The 15,355-nt window shown below is 42.9% G+C and overlaps 2 protein-coding genes across 2 annotated transcripts; one reads left to right on the top strand and one right to left on the bottom strand.

Moving 5' to 3' along the window:
* Positions 1 to 86: 86 nt before the first annotated feature.
* On the top strand, positions 87 to 7,069 carry pnkp (polynucleotide kinase 3'-phosphatase). Its single transcript, XM_084019830.1, has 17 exons — positions 87 to 398; positions 1,412 to 1,458; positions 1,715 to 1,993; positions 2,560 to 2,853; positions 3,052 to 3,131; positions 3,224 to 3,281; positions 3,398 to 3,505; positions 3,588 to 3,659; positions 3,845 to 3,893; positions 4,186 to 4,256; positions 4,463 to 4,555; positions 4,672 to 4,768; positions 4,853 to 4,914; positions 5,853 to 5,962; positions 6,067 to 6,154; positions 6,235 to 6,302; positions 6,553 to 7,069. The coding sequence occupies exons 1-17, from the start codon at positions 278 to 280 to the stop codon at positions 6,671 to 6,673; spliced, it is 1,818 nt and encodes a 605-aa protein (XP_083875956.1). The 5' UTR covers positions 87 to 277; the 3' UTR covers positions 6,674 to 7,069.
* A 124-nt stretch (positions 7,070 to 7,193) lies between these two features.
* LOC311020047 (complement C2) lies at positions 7,194 to 13,770 on the bottom strand. Its single transcript, XM_084019829.1, has 19 exons — positions 13,629 to 13,770; positions 13,428 to 13,534; positions 12,805 to 12,952; positions 12,480 to 12,665; positions 11,523 to 11,696; positions 11,311 to 11,409; positions 11,068 to 11,207; positions 10,816 to 10,957; positions 10,249 to 10,383; positions 9,958 to 10,062; positions 9,668 to 9,805; positions 9,476 to 9,576; positions 9,284 to 9,383; positions 8,670 to 8,817; positions 8,169 to 8,242; positions 7,910 to 8,001; positions 7,679 to 7,811; positions 7,539 to 7,588; positions 7,194 to 7,446 (listed from the first exon to the last, which is right to left on the bottom strand). Exons 1-19 carry the CDS (start codon positions 13,678 to 13,680, stop codon positions 7,264 to 7,266), a joined length of 2,307 nt encoding a protein of 768 aa, XP_083875955.1. The 5' UTR covers positions 13,681 to 13,770; the 3' UTR covers positions 7,194 to 7,263.
* Positions 13,771 to 15,355: the final 1,585 nt, after the last annotated feature.

Here is a 15,355-nt window from a genome sequence, read left to right as displayed (position 1 = left end):
ACCTTCGATGTGATTACGTTTCCGAACGGGCGTATTTTTGTGACGGACCGTGTGTACGCTACAAAATAAATCCCCTCCTTTTTTATGTTTTTTATCTCACTGCACTTCAACAACCAACTCGCATTCAAAACAAGTTTAGATAAAAGCATTAACGTTGCACACTAAAACGCGTGATACGCATTTTATCTCTGCGTTTTTTCTCGGTTCATACTTTTATGAAGCGAGTCGTTCACAAACACAAAGAGGCTCAAAGTAAATCCGTCTCGCTGGCGCTCAGATGTCGTGTACGCTGGTTAGCCCCTCTGGAGCTCGGGTCCGTCTGGAGAACGGGCGAGCTGTGATCCTGGGACGGGGTCCGGACACCGGGGTCACTGACAAGAAATGCTCCAGGCACCAGGGTGAGGAACACGTCGACATAACGTGTCGGCTCCCCACGCAGTTACAATTCGTCGTCGATTCCGCACGAGACCGCTCGCGACTGGGCTCGTGCTGTACGATTTTTCGCGAGGCTGGCAAGCTGTATTAATTCACACATCAGTAACTAAATGATGCACACTCAATAAACACGTACTAGTTCGATTTTGGTTAGAGAAGTTGCTGAAAACAATGAATCATCCCTGGGACATTCGTTCTACCACAGCATGATTCTGTTAATATCCTTAAACGTTCGTAGATCTCACATTGAAAACAATGTATTCATTTTGTAATAATTTGCATTATATAGATTACATAAAGGGGGAGAAGATTAGGCGTATACAACATAACATTAACTTAAATTAACTATTTTGATAGGGGATTTTTTTTGGGTGAGTAAAACTTTTGCAGTTGAGGCTTCTTAAAGTGAGGATTTGCTGTTTTTCTGTTAGATTGAGAATCTTTTGGTTATGTACTGTCAGTCGCCCTAACACAAGGAATTGGTTCAACAGTTAACAGTTAACATTAGCCCAGCGTGAGATCTTTAATGTTAAGCAATTTCTTCATTTGAGAGGAAATTATTTTTCAAGAAGTAATGAAATATTTGTTTCCTGCAGCCTCATAAATGCCATTCTTGATGTTGTGCATACAATACATGAAGATAACATTTAGAAAATAACAAACAGTGATTAAATAAGTGTCATCAGCATCGTTATAGGCCACAATAGTAGTGCATATAATCATATAATTAGTTTCATTATTGATTAGACTGACAAGTATTTTTAGTTAGTCATCTGGTTTGTAATTAAAACACCAGAAAGCAGAATTCAGGAAATCCAAAGTTGACACATGCAAATTTCTTGTTTTTGAAACTTTTATAGAATTATCAAAATTGTTAGTTGATTTATTGTCTCAGCTCTGAATTAATCACCAAACGTGTGTGCGTGTGTCTGTGAGTGTATATGATGGTAATCGTGTTTGTTTGTGTCTCTTCCAGTGAAGGTGGTGGCTTGCTACGCAGACCAGGATGTGGTTGTTACTCAGGTATGACAACTAAGAGTTCTTAATTAAGTTAATCTCCCTGGGAAGCTGTCAGCCTGACAAACACCAGAGATAGTTGATATTGGCACCACACAATCAAAACACTATGTCATTAAGTCTGGAAACCTGATCATGGCACACTCTTTTTTTGTTCACTTTGCTTCCTCAACGCTCCCTGTTTATCTAACACTCTATAAACCCTCTCTCGAGCATAAAGGATGCAGTCCAATGTCCATACATGTCTTATTGTCCTCCACAGCTGGGTCCCAATCCCAGTTACCTGGACGGTGAGAAGCTGGGCCGGAGCCAGTCCGGTAAACTCACCCATGGAGGCACCGTCTTCCTGGTTGACCAGAACCACCCGTTTAAACTGCACTACTCCCTGAGCTCAAACGGCACAGCCGCCAGCGCTGCGCAGAAAGGCCTGAAAGCCACTGATAAGACAAAAGCAGGACGAACCGGGAGAGAAAAAGAGGCACAGTCGAGTCCAAATCCCAAGCGCAGTATCAAGGATTTCTTTTCTACGTCTCCCACGAAGGTATCACATTTGAGGGCTCAGTAACAATTCTTAAATTTAACTTAGATTCGTTTTAATCAGAGTTTAGCAAAACTAGGTTTATAATGAGTAAATGCAGATGCTTGCTTAACCAAATTCAAATAAAAAATGAATTAATGAGTGAGCTGTCGGGACCTAATAGTTAATAGGCTATAACAGAGAGAGAAAGGCAGAACCATTAACCTTTGGCTGCTCTCTATTTCTGAACTCACGATGGCCCGAAAGAGCTTGTATAGGTTAAAAGTTAACGCTGGAATTGGAGTTTAACGTTTTGGTGAGACAAAGTTCAATTTAATCTAGGTTCAGATTAAACACAAAATGTTTGTGTAGAGGTTTAAATGTATCTTCATCCATTTTAAGCTAGTTTTAAATTTAGGTGCAATGTAATTTGAAGTGAAACCAGGTTAAAATATGAATCAGTATTACTTTATGTATCTTATTCACTAATTCCTGTAATTACAATACAATTACAATAAAGATAATATTCATCACGAGAAGTTTAACTCCAACAAGTATACATATATAAAGATGTATTTTTGTCTGTTTAGTCATCTAAGAGACGGCTGAGCCCAGAGAGGGGAAACCCCGAGGTGAAGCGCCAAAGAAGAGATGAGGAGTGGTCAGATAGACGATCGAAGGAAGAGGAGGACGAGGAGGAGAGAATGGCGGAGGAAAAGCTCAAACAGCTGCAGGAGTTGGCGGAGAAGTCTACGACGGAGACGAGTAACAACACCCGGCCCTCATCGTCTCCATCATCTTCAAAGGGCTGTCTGCAGAGCAACTGGCAGCAGATTGGCACCCTGATGCTTTACACAGCTGCTGGTGTCAAAGGGAGTGACAAGGTGGGAGCTGGTTCAGTAGAACAGCTTCTTCTTTTCCTTCATTATAGTGTCAGACAATTACAGTGTCAGACAATTACAGTGTTGCGGTTGGCGTCAATCAAATGTGAATTACATTAATATTTAAAGGTACAGCTTTCAGTGTTTGTTGTTTAAAGGAGCCCCAACCATTGATTGATGTTTCCTCTTATCTTTTTCCAGATTGCCGGGTTCGACATAGACGGCTGCATCATCACTACCAAGTCTGGGAAAGTCTTCCCCACTGCACCGGATGACTGGAAGTACGTCTGCTCATCCCGGACTTTCCCTTCTGAATGGTGCATCTCATCTCAACATGTGTCGTAGCATTAACATCTGTGCGTTCACTTCATAGGATTCTGTATCCTGAGATTCAGCCCAGGCTGGCAGGCTTGCTCAAGAAAGGGTACAAGGTGAGGGGGAGAAAAACGCAACAGTTGCTAAAGATGTTGAGTGAAGGTTAGAAGATGAGAACTTGTGAAAATGATGACACTGGATTTCCAAGTCTACCCTGGCTCTCTGCCAACAGGTGGTGTTCTTCACCAACCAGATGGGGATCTCCAGAGGCAAACTGAGACCAGAAGTCTTCAAGTCCAAAGTGGAGGACATCCTCGCCAGGCTGCAGCTACCCGTGCAGGTTGATCACGACGTGCGATAACACTGATCTTTCTCTGAATTGTCGTACAAATCTGAGAGTTATGTATCCCTCCCTGCCTCAGGTGTTTGTATCAACCAGTCCCGGTATCTACAGGAAACCAGTGATGGGAATGTGGAATCACTTGTGTGAGAAGGTAAATATCCATAGAGATGCATAAACACACACCCTTATTATTGAAGAACCACACCCCACACACAGTGTTTGCAGGCAGACAGTAGGAAGTATGAGTATGAGTCATAGAAGCCGCCCTTGTATCTCTCTCACAGCAATCAGGTTTTTAAATGTTTGACCGGCTTTGCATGTGTGTTTCTTGCTCAGGCAAATGACGGCGTGGCCGTTGACAAGACGCAGACTTTTTATGTCGGAGGTGAGTGAGGTTGTGTGTGAAGCAGTGTCGCCATAGTGATGAATCCCAATGCCTACATGCATTTCCCTAAACCCCAAAACTTCCTGAATCTAAACCTAACTATAAACTATAGGACTCCCAGGTTTGAAACGCCCAGACAACATCATCAAGCATTCTTCAAAGTGTAGAATTGCAATGAAAAATAAGCAAATCGTGCTACTGCTTTAAGAACATTTTGGACAGCGTACGCACACACACACACACACACACAAACATGCACACACACTGTTTCTTACTTTAAATTTGTGCACAGACGCTGCAGGTAGGCCAGAGAACTGGGCTCCGGGGAGGAAGAAGAAGGATTTCTCCTGCAGTGACCGACTGGTAAAACCAGATTTCTCTGTTTATTTTACCGCTTTGTGCAACTCCTCCCTGTCCTCCTCCTCCTCCTCTCTTGACTTGTTTTGTGTCATCTTGAATGTCAGGTTAATGAATCTAACACAATATTCCTTAATGGGGGAAATGTGCACAAAAAAACATATAGTGGGAGCATCATTTACCAGTTGCTGTCTCCCTTCTTGTTTTCCTAGTTTGCTCTGAACATTGGCCTGCAGTTCCACACCCCAGAGGAGTACTTCCTGGGCTGGAAAAGCGCCCCCTACAACCTGCCTAACTTTGACCCTGTGAGTGCAATGAGTGTACATGCTGTGTAGTGTGTGTTTTTTTTTCTTCTCTGAGAATACATTTGTAGGTTGGGTCTGAGTCAGTATTTTTGTTTTTCTTAATCTAACACTTCTAGAGGAAGGTTGACTCCAATGCGAGGCTGTACGACCCACCGTCTGCCTCTCTCACCTCCAGCAGCACTGAAGTCATTGTTGCCGTGGGTTTCCCTGCATGTAAGAGAGGAATGTACGGTGTATCACCTTTTTCTGTTCTCCCCTCACACCAACTGACCCTGTCACTCCTCTCTTTCTGCACAGCCGGTAAATCCACCTTCTTCCACACCCACGTCATTCCAAAGGGCTACGTGTACGTCAACCGAGTGAGTGGATTTTAACCAACATATACACAAGAAGAAACTGTTTTATTGTAACAACAATGAAAACCACCAACAGTTTTTCACAATTGTTAACACAAGTTTCTCAAAACAATAACGGCTTTCTCAAACCTCACACACAAAACTGAAAACCTCACACACAAAACTGAAAACCTCACACACAAAACGCTCAGCCTGACACTCCCTTTGCAAGAGGACTCTTTGCCATCAAAGCTCATTCATTGAGTACACACAACCAAGCATTTGCCGCACACTACCAGGCAAGTGCAAAATTGAAAACACATTCATAGAAATGGAACACACCATATGAATGACGATGACTCTGGAGAATGAGCCATTTCTCTTTTTTTGTAAAATGTCTCAGTGTAGGCCTACCTGTTTCATAGTCAAACATAAAACAGCACACAAATATGTAGCAAAAATAGTTTTATTTCTGTACACACAGACAACAGTACAGTACTGTCAACCCATCTGCTCACTTCACAAGTTCTCCAGTGTTCACCAAACAAAACGGAGGCTCTTTTATGCTGCTGTCCTGATTTCAAATTTCCAGACAGACCGGAATGTTAAGAGATTAAGAGATTTGAATATCTGTGTGTTGTAGGTTGATGCTTTGAGATTTTCCTTGAGAAGTGTGTGAAAAAACTGAACATTGTGTTTAGCGTTTTGACAACAAGGTGATGTGTAATTGACATCAGTAAAGAAGTGTAAAGGAGGAAAGTCTAATGCAGATAAAGGAGTGTGAAATTGTGTCGAGCGATCGGTACATGAAGTGAAGGTTGTGCAAATTGTGGCGAACTTTTGCTTTTTGTGTGTTAACAATTGTGAAAAACTGTTATTTGCTATTAGATATTTTTGAGACTTTACCTGAAAGCCTTCCTTGACATGTCTGGATCGACCCTGCGTGTTTTGTTTCGCATCAGGACACACTCGGTTCATGGCAGAGCTGTGTGTCGGCATGTGAGCGCGCTCTGAAAGAGGGCCGCAGCGTTGCCGTGGACAACACCAACCCAGAGCCAGAGTCTCGCAAACGGTAAAATATGCGTATATACCTGGGATCCACCTGTCTGGGGTGCATCTCCATTATTGTTATCTGTCTACATTTTGTGCAACTAATGTTCTGTTTGTATTTTCCAGATATGTGGACGTGGCCAAGGCAGCAGGAGTGCCATGTCGCTGTTTCCAATTCTCAGCCTCTCTGGAGCAAGCCAAACACAACAACAGAGTATGACTCTCCTCCCCACTCTGTGTGTTAGCCCGGCAGTTCTTGAGAAGTGTATTTTAATCCATTGTTGTTGTTCCCAGTTCCGTGAGATGGCTCCATCGGACAGCAAACACCTCAAAGTCAATGACATGATTTTCCACAGCTACAAGTGAGCGATGCTAGCTTTTCTTCTTACACCTTCAACATTTATTTCTTGTGTCAAAAAGCTCCTATTTATATACAGATTCAATATAGCTTAATGCATGTCACCGTGGTGTTTTAGTTTTAGATTGTATCTTCAACATTTTTTGTTTTTATCTTTTTTTTTTCTTGTAATTATGTTTCATTCTGGTAAGGAAAACGTGTGCTAGTCTTAGCTCTGGTACTGACCACTCTGATCTGGTTCTCTGTCTGGATAGGAAACACTTTGTGGCTCCTACTCTGTCGGAGGGATTCTCCGAGATCCTCCAGATCCACTTTGTCCCGAACTTCAAAGACAGCCAATCAGAAACCCTGTTCCGACATTATTCCGAGGGCTGATTGCACAGCTGGCTTTCTAACACACTGGCACGGGCAAACATTTACAGATGAGCTGTGAGATCCAACCAACAAGCAACAGTCACATAAATTCATCAGCAGACACCGACATGTTTTTCTGTTTCGGCTGCTGGACTCTAAACTCACTTCTGTGAGTGCACTGCTTGTATGTCCTAGCTTATATGCATACTGTGTGGCCAATGGCCTCTAACTACAAAGCAACACCAGAGATGTTAACTAGACTTGCATTAAAGCAGAATTATCAAACAACCCAATATGTCTCAGATCATGCATGTGTTATACACATTGAGTTACAGTGAACGCAAGAAGAATTACTTTTTAACGTTTCATGTTTGTTTATGACAGAACATCCTCCTTTACAAGTGAGTTTACAGCACCACAGATATAAAAGGAACTGTATTCAATTTGACAATAAAGCTTTTTAAAATGCTCACTATTACCATCTTTGATGGGCTTTGATTATTCCTGCATGGGCATGCATATTTTTTTTTTTTTTTTTACAATTTGTGCATACTACGCATTACGTTATTGTGGCTTAATCCAAGCAGTTGTCAGCTGATCGGTCATGGTTCTCAGGCGACATCAGGCAGGAACTGGATATCCTCGCCTAGGTGCTCTTTAAGCCAAGGCATTATCTTGAACAGGTCGATGTGAAAGTCTCGAGCATCGGGAGGCGGCCTGACGCTGCTGTACTTTCTCAGAACTGGGTCGTGGGAATTACATACGTCTGTGGTGCCCCAGCTCACGACGCCCACCTGGAGATGAAAACAGGAAAAAACATCAACACGATGATGAATGCAACGTGTGTAATAAGGCTTCTTTTTTTTTAAGTGAGAAACTTGCTGACCTGAAAGTAGCGCTTTCTTTTTTGCAGGAACAGGGATCCACCAGAGTCGCCTTAAAAAGAAAAAAAAAGAGACAACATGTAACTGATGTAAATCCCATGTTGGTCAAATCCTGGCGGTCGTGATACAATGAAGTCCAGACCTTTACAGGTGATGGCGTTCTGGTGTCCTGAGGATCCCCCAGAACACAGGAATCTGTCGGGTATATATTCATCCAAAGTCACATTGGTGGGCTCTTTGAGTGTTTGCCTCGCCTTCTCCACGCAGCTAGGCCTCTGCAGACAGCAAATTAGTTACACTTTCATAATAAAGATCTATTCCCTCCTGTTATTGAGCAGCCGACAGTATGAAAATCCCATCAACTGTCACTTACCTGACTGTCTATGTGGATATGCGTTTGTTTGCGTTGGGAGTTCTTATGGATGAAAAAGGCAGCAGTCTCCTCATGTGGTAGTAGTTCCTTCCCTGCATGTACACACACACTATAGTGAGAATACATGAGGATGTACTCGGAGTCTGATTTCTATAAATTAACGGTATGATAACAGAAAATGTGGAAATAGTCCATGCATGCTCTTAATAATATGAATGCCTTTGCTTTTGTGGAGTGTAAAGTTCAAAATGTCACATACTGTGCTGCTGACAGGTGGAATTGGCACTTTTCATGGCTCGGTTAGCTGGTACAGTACAGGGCAAGCAGATGGGCCTGTTGTATGACAACATTGAAACTCAGGGACATTTATGTAAGCTGAATAATATTTATCCTTTCATTAAGGATAAGTAAGACACTACACACACCCTTTTCATGACAAAACAAATGTTCATTTTTATAGGCTTCTATTTTAAAGGTGCTATATAGGAGTCAGTCGGGAGGCCGTGTGAGAGCAGCGTCCGTGACCTCGCCAGCGGGGCACATTCATATGCACGAACATGCATTAAAAGCTGACCCAGCTATGTCAACATAGCAAGGAGAAGCTTGGATAACAACACACACAGAGGGAGAGCAATACATTCTTGGCTCGGCTAGACATTGCTCCACTATATCTTTAAATACTTGTTTGCTGCTATATTAACGGTCTGAGTCCCATATTGCAGCTTGATGTCTTTGGTTAGGTGTATCCCTGCTGGCTTACCTGGCTTTCCAGGAGAGTGGGATACTCTTGTTCACCTTTACCAGAGCTACATCGTAGTCATAGAACTCCGATACATTTCTGTGTGCGAGGGCCCTGATGTTGTACTTGGGGTGTGGGATCACCTTCTCAGAAACCACCACGCCCTCACCTGGGAATCAAGGAAGCCGCTTGTTATTTCAAAATAAAACAGTGCAAAGCCAACAACATCAATAGAAAGTCTCGACCCACTTTAGACCTGTAGCTAAGCGAGTTGAGTAAGGCGCTAACACATTATGTGATTGTAATTCAAATGTATCAACAACCTTTTGATTGTCAAAGAAACTATTGACCGTAAACAAGCACACATGATCTCCATTCAAGCCTTGAACGCAGATGGCAGGATGCAATTGCAAGTCCACTGCCTGAGGGATGATGATGATGATGATGATGCAGTCATAGTGAAAATGATGCTTTCCTAACATTTAGGTACAGGTATTTGTAGTGATGATCTTGTTCTATCTTCTGTCATGTGTTTGCTGTGTTTTTCCATTAGTTCACTTCTCTTTTTTCTCCCATTCTCTCTATTATTCACATAAATCTCAATCTCCAAAACATGTTCCGGTACTGACACTGACCATGACGTATGTGAGGGACGTCTGTGCTCGTTCTGGCAAAGCAGTGAGCAGCTGTCAGCACCCAGTTCTGGCTCACAATGGATCCAACACACGGCCTACTCTAAAAGGGAGGAACGTTTGAACTTGTAAAATTGTAAAATGTCCGACAGATGGGAAAAGAAAAAAATCTCCTTCATGATTTTAGTGACATACCTTTGCACCCGCTTCCAAGGTAACGTGCCAGGGTCTGGTGTAGGCGGTCTTATCGTCCTCCTGTTCCTGAGCCACCCCACACATCGTCACGCTCTTGTCGCCTGTATCATGAAACATAACCATTTTTAATGTTTTATTCAGGGAATCAGTTACCATCTTGTCTTTTTATGTTCCAAGCTATCTTCTACTTACTAATGATGCTGTTGAACACCTCTCCCAGTATCTCATAGTCTTTCACTATGAAGACGTGCTGCTCACCGCTTTTCTTTGAGGCTAATGAGTTCAGCTGATCTTTGTTCACTTGGTCACCAATACCAAATACATAGACGTCTGAAAACACACAGTGAGTTACACTGTAAACATGCACAGGCAATTACCTTGTCAACACACATCACACACTCTAAAAACAAAGTGATTTATGATCAATCACAATGCTGTTCATGGTCTATTCAATAAAAAATCCATAAATTGTATCTTGATACCCAGCATTGTTTCATCTGTGTGATCGTGAGATTTGTCGCGGTAGCCCAGCAGATTGCGGATCTGGGCCAAGGCAATCTGAGGCTTGTTGCCTGTGTTGGAGTAACCTGCAGGCAGAAAGACATAAAGAGGGAATGAACACCTACAGTAGTTATACCCTTCAGGGTAAAGTGCTTCCTCTGATCCATTTTCCAAAAAGAAAAGACCTTATGAGTCGGATTGAAATGTGTTATTTTTTAATGAGCTGCAGAAACATCTTTTTTTCAGTCTGTGCAACGTTTGTGCGTCTTTACCGTCTGTTTCTATGACGATGATGTTCTGAGTCTCGTTGAAATGGTTCTTGGCGGCGTTTTGCTTGAAGAAGCTGATCACCTCACTGACCCTGTACAGGGCAGCATGGAGGTTGGTGCCCGTCTTCTGCCCATGGCCTGCAGATAAATGGGTGCAAAAGATTAAAGGCAGAATAGGTCATTTAGGAAAACCACGAAACCAAACCCCCCCTTCGTTCAGACCTCTGTTCAAAGCCGCTCCCCCAGAACGTCCCAATGAGTGCTCGAGATCGGCAGAGTGCAATCAGGAAGGAAACATTGACAGACAGTCCTACCACGGCCACAGATGACATTTTTTTTTCATTAAGTCAGAGCATTAAATGTATTTTATTTTAATTTATCATTGCTATCTGTATGTTACAAGGATTTCAAGTAATATAACAGAGAGTGTTTCTATAATCTTTACCTTTAAATGAATAAATAACTTTTTTAACGATTCAACACATCTACCACCCATCTACTTGACCAAGATGTGATCATTACATGAATGGAAACTGTAAGAGAAGGAAGTTATAACAAGCCCAGTCCTACTATGGTAGTTGAACTCCTCCAGATTCCATATGACGTCTTCGATGCTGCCACTTATATCCGTGTCTCTGATGTCCACAATGTCTTTAGCCTGGCTGGCAAACGACAACACGTGGAACTTGAGCTGTACCTCGTAGCTGTCCAACTAGAAGGAACATTAAGAAGACATGTAGGCTACGTTTCACATCCACTGACATAGGAAGACACAACACTTTCAATCTCATGCTAAGTCAAGTAAGCTCATTTGGCACAGACCTTTCTGATAAGAGCAATGGTGGCATTCCTGGATAATTCAAAGTCCTGTTTTCTGATGCTTCCTGATGTGTCCAGTAAAATGTAGACATTCATACGACTGCCCACCGCCACACGGAAGGTTCGGCCGAAGTATGTTTCACCTTACACATGCACAAAGTTGCTCTTTAAGTTAATGGACATGCACTTAACATTTCATGTTATTCATGTGTCAATATGTTGAAGAGCCAGTCTTATTATGCGCACCTTTCTTTTTGGAGTCTGCTGAGAGTACATCCATGACTCCTGCAAGTGACCCCGCCATGGCTGCTGCCACAACGCTTGCGGAGTCAAAGTTATGTGGGCCTGCAGTAAAGCACAACCGTAATAACATATTTCACAGTTTACTGTTCTGGCACTGCTTTTATGCCCAATTGCTGTAGGCTTTGACTGGACCTTAAGGAAAAAGCACTGGTCACCTTGGCACCTTGGTGTTGAACCACTCCACTCCCTGTTCTCCAGGCAAATCCTTTCAGCCGACCCAAGTAAATCCAGACCGGCCTGACACCGGTAGATCACCTTGTCCCCTGTGTGAAACCGGCCTGCTGACCTCTGGGCCCCTGGTGGGATCCCTGGGTCACTGCAGTCGTCAGCTGCAGAGGTGCAACAGTAGACAAAATATACACTCATAATTCATTTTTTGAGGCTATAGCCTATTTTTTTTTAATGACATGTGTTGTGCTTATGTAGAAATGTCCAGAATATGATTTTATTTGCACAAGATCATGATGTAGTACTTTAAATGATGCACAAAGGCATTTTATGACACCAAAAAACACAGTGTAAGGATTTGGCTAAAACTGAATCTAGTTAGAATAGAATACATTCAAAATGTGACAGTGTCACAGTCACCCCAGTAAATTAGAAAATCTGTTGACAGGGTGCATTTATATGTATTCATCAAAAGCTGCTTAAAAATTTGTACCGCAGTAAGTACGAGCTTAGTCAGTGCAGGCCTGCATAGGCTCTAATAGACCTCATGAACTGGGCTTAGGGCCAAATGTGGGTAAAGTGGGTATTCTCAATTATTCTCTCTTGCACTGATGTAAGTGTATATATATATATATATATATATATATATATATATATATATATATATATATATATATATATATATATATATATATATGTCATTAACATTATTTCATCATACAGGGTTTAGATTTAGATTATTTATTTCAAACATGTCAAAATACTGAAAGTGTCATACAGAAAATAAAATATTACACAAGAAAGCATAGATATATATGAATACTTATACTTAATACTTTTTTTTTGTCATGTCTGAAAAGGTGTGGGAAGAAGTATACACTTTTTAATCCCACACTTCTCCATTATGCTTCATCGTGAGTAAGGTGTATGTTGTCCATTCTCACCATGGTTGTCACAGATCGGAGTGGTTCCTGTCCACTCCCCAGAGTGGGTGCAGTTCCTCTGGGCTGAACCATACAGGGTGAACCCTTTCTGGCAGGAGAAGCTTTGCGTGGCCCCAAAACGGGACCACTGGTCCCTGGGCCAGAGGTCACCATGATCCAGCTGGAGCTGTGCCGGACACAACACGTCTGGGAGCAGGAGAGATGTGGACGGACAGGAAACCGGATGGACAATGAGGGGGAGATGATTCAGGACAGAAGGGAAGGGTCAAGTACACTCCCCTTTGTGTACATATGAGATTGAATGCATCATCATCCAAACCATTACCTTTGCATGTGGCCTTTGATACCTGTCTGCCATTGGTTAATCTCATGAGTGACCACTCCCCATCAGCAATGCAGAACCTGTGCTTTACCGGGAATGGGTATTGCCCCGGACCACAGTGATAGGTCAGCACACTGCCATCCAGCCCTCCCTGCAGAGGAAACATGTGGTCACTCTGGGGGCTAAATTAAGTAACATGAAGCTTTCCTGTAAATAAATGCTTGGTTTGTTTCACTTTCCAGACCTTCTCATTCCTTTTTATCACAAGCCTCCTAATTCAGTGTTATGTCTCACTTTAACTTGCATGACTCACACTGAAATACATTTATTTTTCTTAATCATTGCTTCTAACATAGTATTATTATAATTGCTTTGTACCATCCTCCTCTTTGACTTTGTTTCTGTCCCTGTACTCATGGCTGGTTGAGCAACTTGTTTTTACATTTCTGTTATTAGCCAGAATTATTATTCATAAATTAATCTCTGAAACAACTACATTATTAAGGCAGCAGAGCTGAAAAAATACATGCTGTTACACACAAAAATGATTAAAAAAAAAAAAGTAAACATTTTTTTTTTTGAATGGTAATTGATTGCTCAGCTAATCATTTCAGTATTATTTTTACCTGTGAGTAGGTGACATGTCCACCCTTGATGCTCTCTGTGGTTGTGCAGTTCAGAGGCTCTGGATCCTCGTATGTTTCGTCCTCATAATCATAGTCTTGTAGGGACGCTAGAGTACAAACAGCCAAAGTGGTGACGAACCATATAAATCATCGGACCTAATCATGTTCAAATGTACAACAAGTGTAACACAAAATGCTCACCCTCCTGGACAGAGGTGAAGAGTAGAATCCATAATATTGGTTTGACATACATGACCAGACCCTGTATCAGTGGTATCTGTGTCCTTGAGTGGCAGAAACCACAGCAAAAGTGTCCCTATTGCCCTGCAGGCAGCAGCTTTATTTGATGACCGATTACCTATTAACACAGCAACAACAAAACAGGGAAGTGAATTGAGCAATTTAGGACAGAAGACAGATCCCTATTAAAAAAAACAACTTACACCAGCTTAGGCTGGTGGATGGTTTTAGCTGGTTTAACAAGCTGGTTGATGGTTTTAGCTGGTCTTAGTTGGTGGGTTTAGATGGTTTTAGCTGGTAAAACTCGCTGGTTGATGGTTTTAGCTGGTTGATGGTTTTAGATGGTCTTAGCTGGTAGAATAGGGTGGTGGATGGTTTTAGCTGGTTCAATAGGCTGGTTGATGGTTTAAGCTGGTCTTAGTGGTTTTAGATGGTTTTAGATGGTCTTAGAATAGGGTGGTGGATGGTTTTAGCTGGTTCAATAGGCTGGTTGATGGTTTAAGCTGGTCTTAGTGGTTTTGAATGGTTGGTGGTTTGAGATGGTCTTAGCTGGTTGATGGTGTAGAAGCTGGTTGAATAGGCTGATTGATGGTTTTAGAAGGTTTTGTACACTTATGAGCAGGAAATAAATTATGTGTGCATGGTTGGGGGTAGGGGATGAGAGATAGTTAGTGTGTTGTGTTTAAATTGAAATGTTCAATGTGACATTGCTGCTGTAGCAAGTGGTCATATCGGGCATGGTGAAATTATTTTAGCGCTTATGCGATATGGAGAGGTAAGTTTCGTTTTTACCGAAAGTAAACCTCTCGTCCAGCCACTGCTGGCAGTTTTAAACGCTGGTCCAAGGCCTGTAGAATCGGCTGGCACTGGGAGTGGGTGTCTGCTGGCAGTTTTAAACGCTGGTCCAAGGCCTGTAGAATTGGCTGGCACTGGGAGTGGGTGTCTGCTGGCAGTTTTAAACGCTAGTCCGAGGCCTGTAGAATCAGGGGGGGCTGGGAGTGGGTGTCTGCTGGCAGTTTTAAACACTGGTCCGAGGCCTGTAGAATCAGGGGGGGCTGGGAGTGGGTGTCTGCTGGCAGTTTTAAACGCTGGTCCGAGGCCTGTAGAATCAGCTGGCACTGGGAGTGGGTGTCTGCTCGCAGTTTTAAATGCTAGTCGGAGGCCTGTAGAATCAGCTGGCACTGGGAGTGGGTGTCTGCTGGCAGTTTTAAACGCTGGTCCGAGGCCTATAGAGTCAGCTGACACTGGGAGTGGCTGTCTGCTGGCAGTTTTAAACGATGGTCCGAGGCCTGTAGAATCAGCTGGCACTGGGAGTGGGTGTCTGCTCGCAGTTTTAAATGCTAGTCGGAGGCCTGTAGAATCAGCTGGCACTGGGAGTGGGTGTCTGCTGGCAGTTTTAAATGCTGGTCCGAGGCCCGTAGTATCAGGGGGCACTGGGAGTGGGTGTCTGCTGGCAGTTTTTAACGCTGGTCCGAGGCCTGTAGAATTAGCTGGCCTTGTGAGTGGCTGTAAGCTGGCAGTTTTAAACGCTGGTCCGAGGCCTGTAGAATCAGCTTGCACTGGGAGTGGGTGTCTGCTGGCAGTTTAAAACGCTGGTCCGAGGCATGTAGAATCAGCTGGCACTGGGAGTGGGCGTCTGCTCGCAGTTTTAAACGCTGGTCCGAGGCCTGTAGTAACAGGGGGCACTG

Source organism: Eutrigla gurnardus (genome assembly GCF_963514095.1).
Source record: "Eutrigla gurnardus genome assembly, chromosome: 10".
In the NCBI taxonomy this organism is placed as follows: Eukaryota; Metazoa; Chordata; class Actinopteri; order Perciformes; family Triglidae; genus Eutrigla; species Eutrigla gurnardus.
This window is presented reverse-complemented; position numbering and strand designations above follow the sequence as displayed.

Bases quoted from the DNA above. Each gene is read 5' to 3' on its own strand.
- pnkp (XM_084019830.1), top strand. From the start codon at position 278: ATGTCGTGTACGCTGGTTAGCCCCTCTGGAGCTCGGGTCCGTCTGGAG. The intron at 3,282-3,397 runs GTGAGGGGGAGA...CTCTGCCAACAG, and splicing joins TGCTCAAGAAAGGGTACAAG to GTGGTGTTCTTCACCAACCA. The intron at 5,963-6,066 runs GTAAAATATGCG...TGTATTTTCCAG, and splicing joins GAGCCAGAGTCTCGCAAACG to ATATGTGGACGTGGCCAAGG.
- LOC311020047 (XM_084019829.1), bottom strand. From the start codon at position 13,680: ATGTATGTCAAACCAATATTATGGATTCTACTCTTCACCTCTGTCCAG. The intron at 7,812-7,909 runs GTAAGTGACAGT...TGCTGTCTGCAG, and splicing joins ATATCCACATAGACAGTCAG to AGGCCTAGCTGCGTGGAGAA. The intron at 7,589-7,678 runs GTCTGGACTTCA...TTTCTTTTTAAG, and splicing joins GAACGCCATCACCTGTAAAG to GCGACTCTGGTGGATCCCTG.